Below are 17,307 nucleotides of genomic sequence, written 5' to 3'. Positions count from 1 at the left end.
ATCGGTTGGGGCGTTGAGTATAGGAATTGGAAAATCACGTTTCAGCTATATAAGACTTTATAAAGACTTTATATAAGACTATATAAAGACTTTGGTTAGGCCGCATTCAGAGTATTGTGTACAATTCTGGTCACCACACTACCAGAAGGAATGTTGATGCATTGGAAAGGGTGAAGAGGAGACTTACCAGGATGTTGACTGGTTCGGAGCATATGGACTATGAAAAAAGGTCGAACAAAGTTGGATTGTTTTCATTGGAGCAGAGGAGGATGAAGGGTCACCTGATAGAGGTTTACAAGATTTTGACAGGCTTAGATAGAGCGGATAGTCAGAGTCTTTTTCCAGGGTTGAAGAATCAATTACTCAGGGCATAGGTTGAAAGTGACAGGGAAGGGGGGTTTAAAAGAGATGTAAAAGGGGGAAGTGGTGATGGAAGCAGATTCTATAGGCATCTGGATAGATACACGAATAGTCAGGGAATAGAGGAATAGGGACCATGTAGAGGAGAGAGTATTAGATTAGAGAGCATCTGTATTGGCACAGAGTGGTGGGCCAAAGGGCCTGTTCCTGCGCTGTGCTGTTCTTTGATAAAGAGAGTAATAAACAACAAATGTAGTTTACTGACAAAGCAAGGATCTGAGCTGTTCTATTTTAATTCCAACGTTTACAGGACACCTAAAAGGATCAAATCACCAATCAAGTAACTTCCAAATGTAATTAACTGCTGATTAAATTTATATCTCAAAATATATAGAATTTAGAGTTCATTTATTATTGCCACGAGTAGGCTTACATTAACATTATAAATGAAGTCAGTGTGAAGTTCCCCTATTCGTCACACTCCAGCGCAGAATTTCAGTGCACCTAATCAGCATGTCTTTCGGACTGTGGGAGAAAACTCGAGTACCTGGAGGAAACCCAAGCAAACACATGGAGAATATGCAAACTGCACACAGTGTGACTCAAGCCAAAAATTGAACCAAGGTCCTGGGAACTGTGAGGCAGCAGTGCCAACCATTGTGCTGCCCCACAGACACACAAGGTGGGCAGTTTCCAAACAACTAGAAAGATGTTACTTGGTTGGAATGAAAATCGACTTGGCACTTAGAATTGTGGCAATACTGACCAGAAGATTTTTTTCTATATCTTTTAGTAGGGGATATATCATTTACTTTTTAATTAAGGGCCTAATTTTAAAATAATTACCCTAATAAAAATAGCTTCCAAGTTATTCAAAATTTCAGACAACATTGTAAACCAGTCTTCAAAACTGTTCTTCAGCTAATAAAAATGATTAAATTTTAAAAATCCATTTCTAATGTGATCATTGGAAGGAAATAGGCAGAACAAAGAGACTTAACATTTTAAACTTTCAGTAGGGAATTAGCATAAAAAAGTTGAATACAGTTTGGAAATATCCCAACATTATTAACGATCAATTAATTTACTATTTATATCATACGAATAGCTTGTACAAAATAACTAAAATTTCTCCACTAGTAGCCTACAGCTTGAAACTATTTTAAAGCAGTTTATGAGACAATGGAGTTTTATAGCATGTGCACTTATTTTATATAGTTGAAGTGATAGCCACAATAATAAGTACTTCAATGACTGAATTTTCTGAAGGCTCAAGAGATTAAACAGCTAGTATAAATTCTCATTTGATTTAGACTTTTGAAACACTAACAATGCAAGTATATATTTCCATGTAAAAGGGTTTTAAGCACAAGTTATTTTTATTCATCCTTGGGACATGAGCATTGCTGGCAAGGTTAGCATTTTGTTGCCCATACCCAAATACCCTGGAGAAGGTGGTGGTGAGCCACCTTGTGGGAACTACTACTGTAGGTACACCCACAGTGCTGCTAAGGAAGGAGTTACAGGAATGTGACCACATGAACAATTAGATGCAATTTCATAAAAGTAGTTTATCATGCAACTAGAGTACAATACTTGTAATTCAAAGTTTCTTAACTGCTGATCACATTTTTTTTCTCCCAAAAGCTACCTTGTCATTTAGATTGCTTAATTCAGTCAATTTAAAATTCTTAAAGCAAAACAGCTTTGAAATAATAGTACACTATATGACAATCATGTACTGTTTGGATCATATGCTCCTCATGTTAAACATATTTTGTACAATACAGTCATTGAAATTAATGAAAGTGCTTTGGCAATCATTGTACACAATAAAACAATTTAAAAAATCCAAAAAGAAAATTTTAAGGACATACCTTCTCAGAGTACATTGAAGGAGAGCTGAGGGGATTCACCACTACCAAATTTGATCCTGCATATGTATGAATTAGGTTACCCCCATAACGTTGGCGTAGAGTGTGAAGAACACTGGATTCATTAAGATATAACAAGGATGCAAGATCTTCCACTCGATCATAGGTTGGCGGATTTGCCTGTTAAATGTACCAATAAGTATGTAGGAAAAGAAAACAAGCATTATTTTATGTTTTTCTAAAAATAGCAGAGCTGTGCTAGAGAGTGGACAGAGAATTTCAGTGACCAACTAGCATATTTCCACCTTGACTATTGCTCTGGAGAAGTACAAAGTAAAGCAAAGTATGTTCTCCTTCCTCATAAGGAGAAAGTTAAAAGCAAAGCATAGAGACACACTGCCATATTTAAACATTTCCAACTCGGCTAAATAGATCCATACATATAGCAATTCTATTCACTTGTTAGGCCACATACCCCACTTAAATAAAACCAAAGCGCCTAGGTGCAAGTTAGGAGAAAAAAGAATTAGGGACCCTCAGCAAGTACACACAGGAGTAGTTCTGAGCCTTAACCCAACTAAAACGATTAGTAAATTGATGTGGTGGCTACTGACAGGCAAAGTCTCATTTGTATTGGCATCAGAATCATTGCACTAAAATACTAAATTTATAGGCATACTTATTGAAACTCAGATATAACAATGTGACCTTGTGCACCCCCCAAGGATTTACAGACACAAGATTGAAAATCAAATTCAATGTCAGATTGTTTACAGATGTGTAAACTGAGGATTACTGTATATTCAGTTTATTTAACAATTTACTCACAACTGAAAGCAAAAATATGCCAAAAATCCCTGTGTTTCAGAATAATGTTAATAATTGAAAATAATTATTCCAGTCAATTATATTCATAAAATATACTGGACTTGCCTTCTCCACATCATCTTCATCTGCATCAAGTATCGTTCTATCATGATCCAGTATAATTTTCACTTTCCCTTCTGGGAGGTTGGAGGCTCCAGCATCAGTTTTTAAATGAGCAGCTTCAGCAAAAATAGATTAGTTTAGAATATTCAATACATTGCACTCCATGTACATAAACACAATTCTATGTATTATTTATATTTACTATTTGAATAGTTGCAATGTCTGGAATTGTGCAATTCCAGTTGCACAAAAGGTATACTGTCTAATATTCTAGAAAGTTCAACAAACTCAAGTTTATATTAATTTACAAATATTTACATTTCTGTTTTGCAATGACACCAAATCCAGGATTTTTATGAATTGAAGATAATAAATACAGCTGGAGATATTTAATAAGGAACAGCTCCTTCAGATCACCTACTCTATTAGAATTACTGTTGTGCAAATTAGATATTTGTAGAATAAAATAGCTATTGAAGGAATCAGCTGAAACAGTCTGATGAATTAACTTATAGCAGTGGACCATAGCCTCATTTTCCAGATCTTGGGTGTAATATGTGGCATTTTCCAGAAGGCAGGCAGATTCAAATACAGTGATTACTTTGATTATTCATTTGGCCCAGGATTTGTGCATGGCAGGAGAAACAAAACAAGGAAAAGACAGGAGCAATAGGAAAAAAGAAGAGAAAAATTAAGAGTAAGATTATGAAAAGAGAGAATTTTTCAGATTTTTAAATGACAATGTTCAGATACAAAAATATATTTTTCAGATAAAAATATATTTTTTAAAAAACTGAGTTTATATCTGCAACGTGCATTGAGATAGGCACATTATTAAATAGTCAATATTACAGAAAGAAAAATTAAGATCTTGCCTGCTGTAGCCTCAGGAGATCCATGCAATCATTCCTGTTACATACTGCGCAAGCACAATAACCATAGGGCAACTGGCAATAATTCTTATTTAGTGGATCATTATGTCCTGTTTCTAACTCACTTTTCATGTGCTTCAACCTTGCTGGTCTAAAACTTTCTTTAAAATTCTTTCACAAGAAATGGACGTTGCTGGAAAAGTTGGCATTTGTTGCTCATTTCCGATTACTCTGGAGAGTGTAGTGATGAGGGTCTTGTTGAACTACTGCAGTTTCTATGGTGTAGACACACAGTGCTGTTACAGAGGGGGTTTGAGAAATTTGATTCAAAAGATGGAATGGTGATTTGGTTCAATGTCAGGTTGTTGTGCTGTTTGGAGGGATACTTGCAAATGGTGCTGCTCCCACGCATCCGGTGCCCTTAACCTTCAAGGTTAAGGTACTGTCAAAGGAGCCTTGGTGGGATTGCTGCTGTATATAATATACACTGTTGCCACTGTGCATCAGTAGTGGAAGAAGTGAAGGCGGTGGACAGGGTACCAATCAAGTGGTCTGCTTTGTCTTAGATGCTTTTTGAACGTTATTGGAGCTGCACTCATTCAACAATCCCATCACACTCCTGTGGTGCGCCCTGTAGATGGTGGGTACAATTGTCTCCCATTCTTTGTGAATTTATGGTCTTGAAGCAGAGAATAGCAACACTTCAGATCTTTAGAGTACAAATGAAAGCTATCTCATCCTTCAAACAAAGTTGAGCTTTTGGGAAGTAATTGAGCTCTATTTTACTTCATTTCCATCCTGTTTAAATGAATGTTGCTTGTAGTATTAACAATGTGCGTCACAAGATCAACCAGTACAAGACTCTACTTTTCACAAAGTGACTGGTCCCAAGGGTGAATCACTTTCATCTTAAAGCTTTAAAATCTGAATGCTTAATAAATGGTGTCCCAAACATTAAATATGAGATCCTAATTTATGATAGCAGTAACTCAATTCAAGAATTCGAAAACAGTACTTTTTAAGGTTTTTAATTGCTGTATGTCAGCATTTAAAATAGAGAAAGATGTCAACATGCCATCTCATCTACATGAATGGAGAAGAATTTCCAATGGTGTCCACACAGGGCTCAGTGTTGGGGCCTTTGCTGTTTGTTTTACATATTAATGATTCAAACTTAAATGTGAGTGGCAGGATTGGGAAATTTGCAGGTCACATAAAAATTGGCATTATAGTTGTTAGTGAAGAGGTTAGCAGAGAAGTGGCAAATGAAACTCAATCCAGAAAATTGACAGGCAAGACAATAAACAATAAACAGAGAGATATTGAGGGGGATTGAGGAGGTGAGAGATCTTGAAATGCCTGTCCACAGGTTCCTGAAGGTGGCAGAACACATGGAAAAGGTAATTAAGAAAGCATATGGGTGAAGTATTGAATTCAAAATCAGGGATGTAATGCTGGAACTGCACAAAATGCTGGTTAGACCACAGATTTGTGCATAGTTCTGGTCACCATGTTACAGGAAGGATATAATTGCAGAGGTGGTTTGTAAGAACGTTGCTAGGGCTTGAAAATTGCAGCTATCAGGATAGATTGATTAGGCTAAGTTTTCTTCCTCAGAACAAAGGAAGGCCAAGTGCTGGCCTAATTGAAGTGGACAAAATTGTGAGGGGCCTTGACAGGTAGGCAGGAACAGGCTTGTTTCCACCAGCTGAGGGGTCAATTACTAGGGGGCATAGATTTAAGGTGACTGGCAGTGGGACTAGAGGAAACGTTTTCATCTAGAGGGTGGTGAGCATCTGGAATTAACTGCCCAAGTTGATGGCTGAGGCTGAAATGCTCACATTTTATCTCAATCTGAAATGCTATAAACCTGCAGGGCTGTGGAACAGGTGCCGGAAAGTGGGATTAAAATGAGCAGCTAGTTTCTTTTATCTCTTTTTTTTTGGCTGGCACAGACACAAAGGGCTGAGTGACTTTTCTGCACTGTAACCTTTTTATGGTCCTATCACAAGGAAATTATTACTGAATAAAATGCAGGACCCACATGTAAGCAAGATAACCGTAATGGAGAAATTAATGGTATGAAAGTGACAAACTCCCAGCAGCAGATGCTTTCCATCCCATGATTTTAAAAGAAATAGCAGAGAACATTATAAATGCCCTAACTATAAACACGATTCAGGAACTATTCCTCCAGATTGGTAAATTATACAACTTAATCTGCTATTTTAAAAAGGTGACAGAGAGAATAGGGAAATATTGACCAGTTTAGTTTAACATATAATCTTGGACAACAGCTTAAAAGCATTTGTCAAGAATAGGTCATGTCTGCAGAGTCTGATTGACGAGGAATGTTTATGGATGTTATTTATACAAACTTTCAAAAGGTATTCAATAAAATATGGCACAAGACACTGTTAGTTAACGTTGAAGCTCATGGAATTGAAGGCAAATTAGTGACCTAGTTACGAAATTAACAGAGCAGAAAGAGATGTACCCAAAACTTTCAGTCAATGTTGATGCTGAACATATTGATGCTGCCTGCAAAGATTTCTGCAATCTTTCAGTCATTTTTTCCAATTCCAGCTGAAGCATCTCAGGGTCAACCCTGTGTCGAAATTTGCTGATGACACCAAAATTGGTGGAAAGGCAAATTGTGCGGAGGGTGGTGAGAGTCTACAGAAGGATCTAGATAGGCTGGGCGAATGGGCCAGGAAATGGCAGATGGAATTTAATGTTGGCAAGTGCGAGGTGGTCCACTTTGGTAGGAATAATGGTAGGAAGGATTATTACTTACGTGGAGAAAAACTGCAGCAGGCGACGGTGCAGAGGGACCTCGGGGTCGTTGTGCATGAGTCGCAAAAACCCAGCTTGCAGGTGCAGCAGGTGGTCAGGAAGGCGAATGGGATGCTGGCCTTCATCGCGAGGGGGATTGAATATAAAAGTAGGGAGGTCTTGCTGCGGCTGTATAGGGCATTGGTGAGGCCGCAGCTGGAGTACTGTGTGTAGTTTTGGGCGCCGTACTTACGCAAGGATATTTTGGCCTTGGAGGGAGTGCAGAGGAGGTTTACTAGGCTGATGCCGGAGTTGAGGGGGTTGAGCTATGAGGAGAGGCTGAATAAATTAGGCTTGTACTCGTTAGAGTTTAGAAGAATGAGGGGAGATCTCATTGAGACGTATAAGATGATGAATGGGATGGATAGGATAGAGGTGGAGAGACTCTTCCCGCTCAGAAAAGACAGTAAGACTAGGGGGCACAGCCTCAAGATAAAGAGGGGGCGGTTTAGAACGGAGTTGAGGAGGAACTTCTTCACTCAAAGGGTGGTGAATCTCTGCCCGTTGAAGTGGTGGAGGCTACCTCACTAAATATTTTTAAGACGCGGGTTGATGGGTTTTTGATAAGAGAGGGGATTAAGGGTTATGGGGAGAGGGCAGGAATGTGGAACTGAGCCAAGACAGATCAGCCATGATCTTATTGAATGGCGGGGCAGGCTCGAAGGGCTAGTTGGCCTACTCCTGCTCCTATTTCTTATGTTCTTATGTTCAACGGACCATCCCTGGAGAAGATCGGTGGCGGGTGCATGAAAAGACGGAAGGAAGGATACACCCTCTCCTCCTGATAGTAGCTGGCCTATTAGTTAAATTATTAAAGGCAAGTATGTGCGCAATTGCGAGGAGAGATTGGTGAGATAAGTAGTCAAGTCTGGTTGGGGGCTGGGTAAGGTCTGATGGTGGTGGAGGTTGTTTGGTTTGACAGAGTTGAGGGCAAGGGGTGGTAATTGTGGTGTTCAATTGAGTTACGAAGGCTAACCATCGAGTTACACCAGGTATTAAATTGTGAAATATCTCCGGAGTAAGTGTGCAGCTATGTCCTGCGCATCAAGCCCAAGTCTCTGCTCTGAGCTCTTGGCTGGCAGAGGGTACTGGGTGGCAGTAGTTTGCACTTGCAGGTCAATTTCTGCTCGTGCCTGTGGATCAGGACCTTTGCAGGGCCCTAACTTGCATCTCCCAACTTTCATCCCACCTCCAACAATCCACAGAGGGGAATGATTTGGGCCACACAAACATTAAGGTTAGATACTTGAATTGGCAGGTTGTGGCCAGTGACCCACAAGCATCTGTGTTGGGGCCTCAACCGTTTACTATATTCATTAACGTTTTGGTTACTTCATTGATAAGATCGAGAGGCACATATCTAAATTTACCTATAACAAAGATGGGAGATATTATGTGCAGTCTAGATGGAGGTATAAAATTAGAGAGATTTTGACAGATTAAGTGAATGAGCAAAACTACGTCTAATGGATTTCAAACGCAGGCACATGTCAGGTCATCCCCTTTGGGCCTAATAAAAGCATAGAACATGGAATATTTTCTAAATGAGGAAAACCTGGAATCAGAGGAGGCTCAAAGAGACTTGGGGTGACACACATCATTAAAATATGAACAGATACAGAAAATAATCAAAGCAGCTGATGAAATGGTGGCCTTTATATTTAGAGGAATGGAACACAAGGGAGAAGTAGTCATGGTTCTGCTATAAAAAACCCTGGTTGGACTTTGCCTGTGATTCATAGGATCCCTGCAGAGCAGAAGGGGGCCATTCAGCCCATCAAGTCCATACGGACCATAATACCATCCAGGTCCAATTCCCAAAACCCTGCTAATCCTCCTAACATTAGGGTCAATTTAGCATGGCCAATCAACCTGACCCGTACATCTCTGGACTGTGGGAGGAAACTGGAGCATTCAGAGGAAATCCACACAGACTCCACATGGAAAATTACTCAAGGCTGGAATTGAACCCGGGTCCCTGACACTGAGGCAGCAGTGCTAACCAGTGTGCTGCAATGCCACCCAAAATTCAAATTCTACCACCTGCCCTGGTGGTATTTGAACTCAGATCCCCAGGTCACCTTGGGTCTCTGGATTACTAGCCAACTCCACTATGTCATTGCCTCCCCACGTTGAATGAGCAGTTCGGAACACCTCGCCTTAGGAAGGATACACTGGCCCAAGGAAGAGTGCAATGTAGATTTACCAGATTGCAATATGTGTAATCAAAAGGTTACATTTCAAGGAAATATTACACAAACTAGAATTATCATAGAAACCCTACAGTACAGGAAGAGGCCATTCAGCCCATCAAGTCTGCACCAACCACAATCCCACCCAGGCCCTATCCCCATATCCCTACATATTTTAACCACTAATCCCTCTAACCTACACATCTCAAGACACTAAGGAGCAATTTTAGCATGGCCACTCAATCTAATCCGCACACCTTTGGTCTGTGGGCAGAAACCGGAGCACCCAGAGAAAACCCATGCAGACATGGGGAGAATGTGCAAACTCCACACTGACAGTGACCCAGGCCAGGAATCAAACCTGGGTCCCGAAAGCTGTGAAGCAGCAATGCTAACCACTGTGCTACCGTGCCGCCCTGGATTTTAGAAGATTAAAGGCTGATTTAATTGGAGCTTTCAAGATATAAAGAGAAATATTGGGGGAAGTCATTTCAGTAGTTGGAGAGTCATAGACTGAGGCACGTAATCAAAAAAATTGGCGCTAGACCCTTCAGGAGTGAAATTATGTAACATCACACAAACGATGACATAAATTTGGAATTGACATCTATGAACGGCAATTGTTTCAATCAATTCTTTACTTTAAAACTGAGCTTGAAAGATTTTTGTTAACCAGAAATAAGAAGGGATATAGTTAGGGCCATTGAGGGTATAGGGAGCTAAGTCGCAGATCTGCCATGAATGGTGGAACAGGCCTGAGGGGCTAAATGGCCTACTCCTACAAAAAGCATTGATGCATAATGAATGGAAACTGACTTCAAAAAAATAATTAGTGAGAACTGCTGCTTAAGATTACCTAATGAAAAGCCATCTTTGTGAACCAGCCACACTTTGTCTGCTCCATACCATGCTTGCTCTGAAGCAATTTGCTCCTCGGTCTTCGGCTGTAATTGAGAAAACAGAAATTACTTGAGAGAGTAAGACAAAGATCTTGTCACCCATCACAAAATTGCAAGACCACAAATTTAAAAAGTTACATATTCTCTTATGGAACACAAATTTTTGTATTAGATACCTACAAAGATAATTATTTGACATCTTGGTTTTAGCCTGATCATACGTTTTTACATTTGACCAAGCTTTTGTCCATTTCTGGGCCCAAGGTTTTCTTGTTGAGTTCTCACTGAAGGCAAAGATGCAACACATTGCTAACCTTTCTGTTGCAAATACATTTGTGTATTATTACATTAAGGGAGTGGAAATATCAATTATCTGATGCAGAAATTAGAAGCACTTGAATTGATTGAATAAAATGCCTACTATTATTTTACCATGGTGATACGATTGTGGAGCTTTACTTTGCTGTGGCTGGATGAAATATGCATCAATCAACACATCTTTGTCCTTAAATTCTAAACATTTGGACAGGTCTAATCATGGTTCACAGAATAAACAGGTATTTAAATGTTGAGCTGAGAAAAGATGAGAAATACTGCAGTTGATGAAGCTCTCAACTACATGGCTGAATATCTGTTAAAAGATGTTTTGAAGGATTTTACTCATAGCTTTAAGAATTGAAGGAAATTGTGATTAAAAGATGAAACTGGGATAAAATATTGGGATAAAAGGAGAACTGATAAGTAAAGTTGCCTGAAGAGTGTTTTTGATATGTGAATTAGTGTAGCAGTAGGAAAAACAAGCTTTTACCTAAGTGACTGGGGGAAAAATGGTGTATCAAAGAGGTGACTTCAAAGTGGAGAGATAAGGGAATAATTTGCACCTACATATTAAAAGCTGGGTCCATGCAGTAGGTAACATCAAGGGGAAAAATGATAGATACATAGCAAGATAACTGGAAAAGAGAATGGAGAAGCAGCTACCATCATTACCACACTCAGCTACAGAAAGCAGACTCAAGAAAACAAGCTATTGCTATAAGGCTGCTTTTTAAAATCAAAAGTCTAATGGAGAAAAATTCCTACACCAAAACTGAAGATGGGTTTCCCAAACCTGGAAAATAATGGCCAGAATTCTCCAATGTCATATACCCTGGCACTGCTGCCAGCAAGACCAGAGAATTTGGCACTCAAATCTCCATTCACTGTCAAGGGACTGGAGAATCCAGCCATCTGCAAGGTCAGAATTCCTGCATTTCTCAGAGTTAGGAAACTTAAGCAGTTGGCAACAAGGGACTAATTTCATGAGATAGTGTGTGTGTATAGCCATTATTGTTAAGTGTACTGTTGTAGTGCATCATAGTCTTTCTTGTCATATGTTTTCTTTTAAGTTAATACATCTTTATTATTTGATCACAACAGGACTAGACTTGTTCCTCCCTGGTTTGCACATCTTTTCTCACAGTATATGAAACTAAAAACATACACCACAAAAACTAGTGTTCTAAGTTACACTTCTGGGTTTTGGGATACCCTTGCATTTCACATCAGCGGGGTTCTTAACAAGCTTTTACATTATTTTCACATCTATTTGTGAGATTCATCTGTTGGCTGAAACTTAAGCAGTCAACCCTGATTATCAAACTTGCAGATGGGAAGTCCCTGGGTAAAAATTAATTTGATCACCAATTGGAATGAAATAATACACAATCGTTCCCAAGCTAGTTTGAAAGACCTTCTTTCCATACTCACCAACAACAATTTCAGAAATCTGAACCAGTTGTTGACAGAAAGAGGGTTCTCAGTCATGAGAAAACACTAAGTTACAAATCTAGAAAATTGAATATTAGATTTATCAACCAAAGGCAACAAGCCCTGCAGGTGTTACCTAAGTAACCCTTTCAAGATTAACTCTACACAAAGATGCAGATGTGCTGGCATGATGTTTACCCAACTTAAAGGTTTCCCTCTATAAAAGATGGTTAACAGTACAGATAACCTCCAAGTCAACAGCATATTATTGTAGATGCTGGAACTCTGGGGGAAAAAAAAACAGAAAATGTTGAAAATATTCAGCAAGTTGATTGCATCCATCACCCATGGATTAAGAAACAGCATTAATGTTTCAGGTCTATGACTGTTCATCAGATCCTTCTGCTGAACCTGAAAACCTGACCTGAAAAGTTAACTGTGTCCCTCTCCACAGGTGTTTGCCAGATCTGGTGATTAGTTTCATGCATTTGCCATCCTTTAAGTGTTTACTTGGAAACATCTAACCCACAAATGTGTGTTACATAAGAGAATATGATATGTCAACTATTATAAAATAGATTTGATTCAGTCCACGCAAAATGGAAATCCAGATAATCAATCACTGTTCCCATTTCTTATAAACAAATAGGAACAGATAGTCTACCAATAACCTCAAGGGTTTGAAATGGACTAGCTCTAAACTACACTATGGTTACTAAAATACACTTTATAAAATCACATCTCAGTTGCATCCAGATTTACATTTTCATGGAACACTGATGAAAACATATAGCACTATAAAAGTTTTGATCAACTTCACCAACATTAAACATCAAGTGAATTAATAAGTCTTTAACAGCACAACACAGCTTGTAAAAGAGGAAAAAAAGCGAAGATTTTAAAATTTTTTTCCATTTGAAATAGTATCAAATACAATAAAATTCTTTCACGATAGTGTTGGCATTAAACGATAAAAGAATCCAACAAGTCAATCTATAAATATTAGAATCAAAAAAATCACTATAGTGCAAAAAGACCCCATTCAGCCCATCCAGCCTGTACCAACAACAATCCCACCCAGTCTCTACCCCATTACCCCATGTATTTACCTTAATCCGCCTGACATTAAGGGGCAATTTATCACGGCCAATCCACCCAACCTGCTCATTTTTGGATTGTGGGAAGAAACTAGAGCACCCAGAGGAAACCCATGCAGACACCAGGAGAACGTGCAAACTCCACACAGACAGTTACCTGAGGTCAGAATTGAACCCACGTCCTTGGAACCGTGAAGCAGCAATGCTAACCATTGTCTACCATGCTGCCCATTACAATAATTTGGATTAGTATCAAGTTAAAGTAATCCATCTCTACGTCAAGAATCTTGTGTAATTAATAATAACAGCAATGCACTAGGCTTTAATCAACTGAAAATTATTCATGTCACATTCTCAGCAACTAAATTATAATTTTGTTTTTCTCAACTTACTAGAAATAAATATTTGGAAATATAATTGCTTAATACAATTTTTGTCAACTAATATGGTGAAAAGGCTATTGTAAAATGCTACAATATTTAGTGTGATGTTCTTCAGATCAAAAACTAAGTCACTCATTTACACAAATTTCTGAATGAACTGAATGCAAAAGCATTCCAATTTTAGTGAGCAACATCTTTAAGCTAAAAGTTTTGTAAAAATGAATCAGATTTATTGTTTTTCATGGAAATCTATTAAAGCAAATTGTTACCAAATGGAAATACCAACACTACTGCAAAAGTTTTAAAATTATCAAATCAATTCTCTATTGGTAGTACACAAGATATTCCAAAGTAGGGACTGATTGTAAGACAATTATTTGGACAAAATATGAATAGTTAACAATAAAATGTAACAAGGAGGGCAAGTTTAATATTATACAACATGCAAGTACTTTATAGACACCAACTTGTCAAAAGCAGTGTTGAGATTTATGTGCCAACCTGAGACTGAGCAGAAACAGATGATGAGGAAGACTGTAGTACAGCTGCTGGCACCTCTTCCACCTGATTCTGGTGAGCAGCAGCACAAGCCAAGCGCAGCAAAGAAAAGCAAACCAAGATTTAAAGAGTGCTATTTTGTATATTCCACCTATAACATTCATCATATTGTATTAAAGTTTCTGATACAAACACATGTAATTCCATTTTGCACTTGAACTGCCTTGGTATTTTCACCTCTAAGTAGACATTATATTGATGAATTTCTCACCATCCTGTCTCTGACAAAAAAAATGAATACTCAACAAACACACTGGAACCATACCTCAGCATCTTCAGTAGCTGATGGGGGAGGCTTACCCTTAAAATGTTCAAATCTTGCAAATTTCATCAGCTACTTCAAAACAAAACTCAAAAATTGAACTAAAGTGATTAAAAGGTTGTATTTTCAAGAAATTAATCCTATTCTAAAGCACTTCAATTTGAACTCAGTGATAGATAATTAAGCAATATCCCTTGCTCGCTTCCACCCCACACCACCAAAAACAAAGCTATATGGGAAAAAAAAAAGCAATTTATCCAGTTTTTGAGTGCAGTGCTGAATAATTATGGTGATTTCCATTTAATAGTTGGGAGATTGCATAACTGATAATTAGTTGTTTATTGTATTTTGATTTAATGTATGTATAAACCACAGAAATTCCTTCCTCTGAAGGGCATTGGTGAACCAACTGTCCCACTCCGTACAGTTTATCTGTGACCAAGCAATTCTACATGGCTCACTCTTAATGCCTCCTATAATGGCACACTATTCAATTTTACAAGAGATCATGACAAGGCTTGCTGCTGTTGAGGGCAGCTATTATATGAGAGATGGGCAGTACATTTGGTCTTGCCTGCATCACCCATATCTGGAGAACAGACTAAAGCAAAAACACAAAATCTGGTGTTGAAGCACGTGAAGATAATCTAATCGCAGAGAGACTTTCATGACAATTTTTACATTATAAAATGTTCTACAGCAACCAAAAATTAATATAAGCTTTTACATTAAATACAGTTAAATGGCACCAGTTTCTGAACATTATCTGCAGCTAATAGTTAAAAACCTAAAAGTAAATTTAACAGAATTAATTAAAAATGGGTCTTCCCAACTATTAGCCCAAGTCCTGGTAAGTTTACATTTGGTGTTGCAGTCAACTGTGCAAGTCCATGACTGCAACCAACATCATTAGCCTAAGCAGTGATGCGCCAGATTTGATAGGAATTATGCATGTTTACTAATGGACTGCATCTTTTCATTCAAAGTGATTCACAAATAAGACTGCCTTTTCCTTAAAATTCAATTTGAATACTTGCCAGCATTTATGTGCATGCACTACCACCTCAGCTTACAAATAAAAAGGCACAGAGAAGGAAGTGGGAGAAAGACAAATGGCCCTGAAAAAACCAGGATAGAAGAAACAAGTGTGCTCTTCTTCAAGTAAGCTAAATTATCCACTAAAATTATACAGCATATATTTTCAATCTTAGTCTTAAGTGAGCACACAATCAACAAATTCATGAGTCTCCAAATGCAGAATTATGATTTTCTTTGAAAAACTTCTATATACCCGCATTATTTTACATTAAAATGACATGCTGCAGTAATGAGCTTTATGTGAAACCAAAACAAAACGGAAATTCTGATCTGATAATGAAAGCAAACGTCTACGTTGAAAAACAGACGTTATATATTTTCCAACTTTTTAAAATCCCAATTTGAAGAACAGGAAATTGCAATAGATGGACAGGAAGGTGAGAGTATTTGAAAGGAAATTGCAAGGATGGAAAAGGCTCATGTTTCAGTTCAGAAAATATTTCAAAACTAACAGCCTCAAAACATTGATGCAGATGATTATAGCACATAAAATGCAAGTTTTTTTTCTGTATTCAAACAGATCTCACTTTTGCAAGCCCTTCTGCCTGTGACCAATAGTTCAATAAACTCAAAAGTGGCTTCATTAGGTTATAAACATAATTAAAATTTCTAAGGAAATAAAGTATTGGGAGCATTAACTTTAAATAACAATCTTAAGTAAATCCCCTCTCTTTTGAAAAAAAAAAATCACACTTTCTCCCCCAACCTTTAATTTAAACCAGATTAGTAGATGAACAATTTTAAGTGAGACTTTGTGCACATTATCAATAAACTGCTGGAGAAACACATTAGCATGAAAGTAAACAAGCAAGGCAAAAAGAGGGCTGTAGCAGAGATGTGGGAATCAGAGGATAGACATGAAGGCAGCCTTACAGTCCAGCATGACACACGAGCACAGACACCAGCCCAGGCACCTGCCTGTGCGAGACCGTTGGAGCGAGCGGAGGAATCTTGAGAGGGAACTAGGCTCTGGGTAGGTGGGACCGCAGGTTCCAGCTGTGACAACAATGCAATGTGAAAGAAACAAGATCCAGATGTAAAAAATGAGAATGAAGAGAGATGAAGTCATTACGCAAATAACTGCACAGACAGATACAGCAAAAAAACACAATATAATAGTTAACCGTTGTTATATCACATCTGCTTATGTACTATTGTAGCCTATGAGCATGACATCCAAAAATCAAAGGTTTAGATCTGAACTTTTCCCCCCAGTTTCTCATCATTACTTCACTATAATCTATAATATTTCCGTCTAAAGTTTGCAGATTTCAGTGAAGCACAAAACATGAAGAAAATAGGTTTTTCAGATCATAGAGGAACTTGTTCAGGCCATGATGGCTAAATCAAGTGGCTTGCTTTTATCAGAAAGCTAATGTCTTGGCTGTAAGTTATTAATATTTAGACCAAACCAAAATATTCAATACAGGATTCTCATGAAAACCACTACATCATACTACGTGGAATGATTATTAATGGATGAGAAAGGTGCCTAATGCTTAATTTTGTTTATATGGTACCTGATTTTGTTGCAACATTTATGAGAATCAAGTACTAAAAATTGATTTACTTGAACTAAAGTGGTGATAAAAGTTATTTTTAAAAACTAAACACAGTAGTAGATCTACTGAAACAACTGAAGTGTTCAAAATGTGCTAGAAAGGGCTTGATATTTACACTTAGAAACCTTTCTTCAAGTAACTTGTGCAGAACTCTTGACAAACTTATCAACTGTACACTTACAGCACAGAACTGAAGTATAAAAAAATGAAGTATGCAAAAACTTTAATCTTACAACTTTAAAGCCTATAATTTTCTGAAGACTATTCAAAATTGCAATCTATGATGTACTTCAAGCATTGTTTGTAAATTAAAAGTTTATAAATGTGATTCATGCCTAGTGTAACTACAGAAATCTTAAGATTTTACAATCTACTCACATGAAACATGCAGAAACTTAGGAAATACCATTTCTGACATGACAGCAAACAATAAGATGAAGCTAATTTTAGTGAATTAATATGACAGAATACACAAGTGCCTGTATTTATCAATGAACGATTTGCTTACTTTAGTTTGTTTATTAAGTCTTTAATCACGGTCATAAAAAAGTCTCCACTATTTTATCTTTCATTAATCTCGAAAACTCAGTGAAGAAAACATCTCTGTCCCTCCAAATCCTTTTCCCAATGATTTTA

At 37.8% G+C, this 17,307-nt stretch overlaps 1 protein-coding gene across 15 annotated transcripts in view; it reads right to left on the bottom strand.

Annotated features, from left to right (window-relative positions):
- myo18ab (myosin XVIIIA b) overlaps positions 1-17,307 on the bottom strand; it is a 233,272-nt gene that overhangs the window by 119,998 nt on the left and 95,967 nt on the right. For 8 of the 15 annotated variants that reach the window (XM_080210785.1, XM_080210786.1, XM_080210774.1 and 5 more), the window contains 5 exons: positions 15,983-16,105; positions 13,693-13,761; positions 9,920-10,007; positions 3,168-3,280; positions 2,238-2,414 (listed from right to left, as the gene is read on the bottom strand). In XM_080210785.1, the coding sequence (XP_080066911.1) occupies positions 2,238-2,414; positions 3,168-3,280; positions 9,920-10,007; positions 13,693-13,761; positions 15,983-16,105 (570 nt within the window). The remainder of the gene's footprint in view (positions 1-2,237; positions 2,415-3,167; positions 3,281-9,919; positions 10,008-13,692; positions 13,762-15,982; positions 16,106-17,307) is intronic. The other 7 variants (XM_080210787.1, XM_080210789.1, XM_080210783.1 and 4 more) reach the window with 3 other exon arrangements.

Source organism: Carcharhinus amblyrhynchos, chromosome 23 (genome assembly GCF_965287045.1).
Source record: "Carcharhinus amblyrhynchos chromosome 23, sCarAmb.v2.hapA, whole genome shotgun sequence".
NCBI lineage: Eukaryota > Metazoa > Chordata > Chondrichthyes > Carcharhiniformes > Carcharhinidae > Carcharhinus > Carcharhinus amblyrhynchos.
The sequence above is the reverse complement of the archived record's forward strand: the minus strand, read 5'-3'. Positions and strand labels throughout refer to the sequence as shown.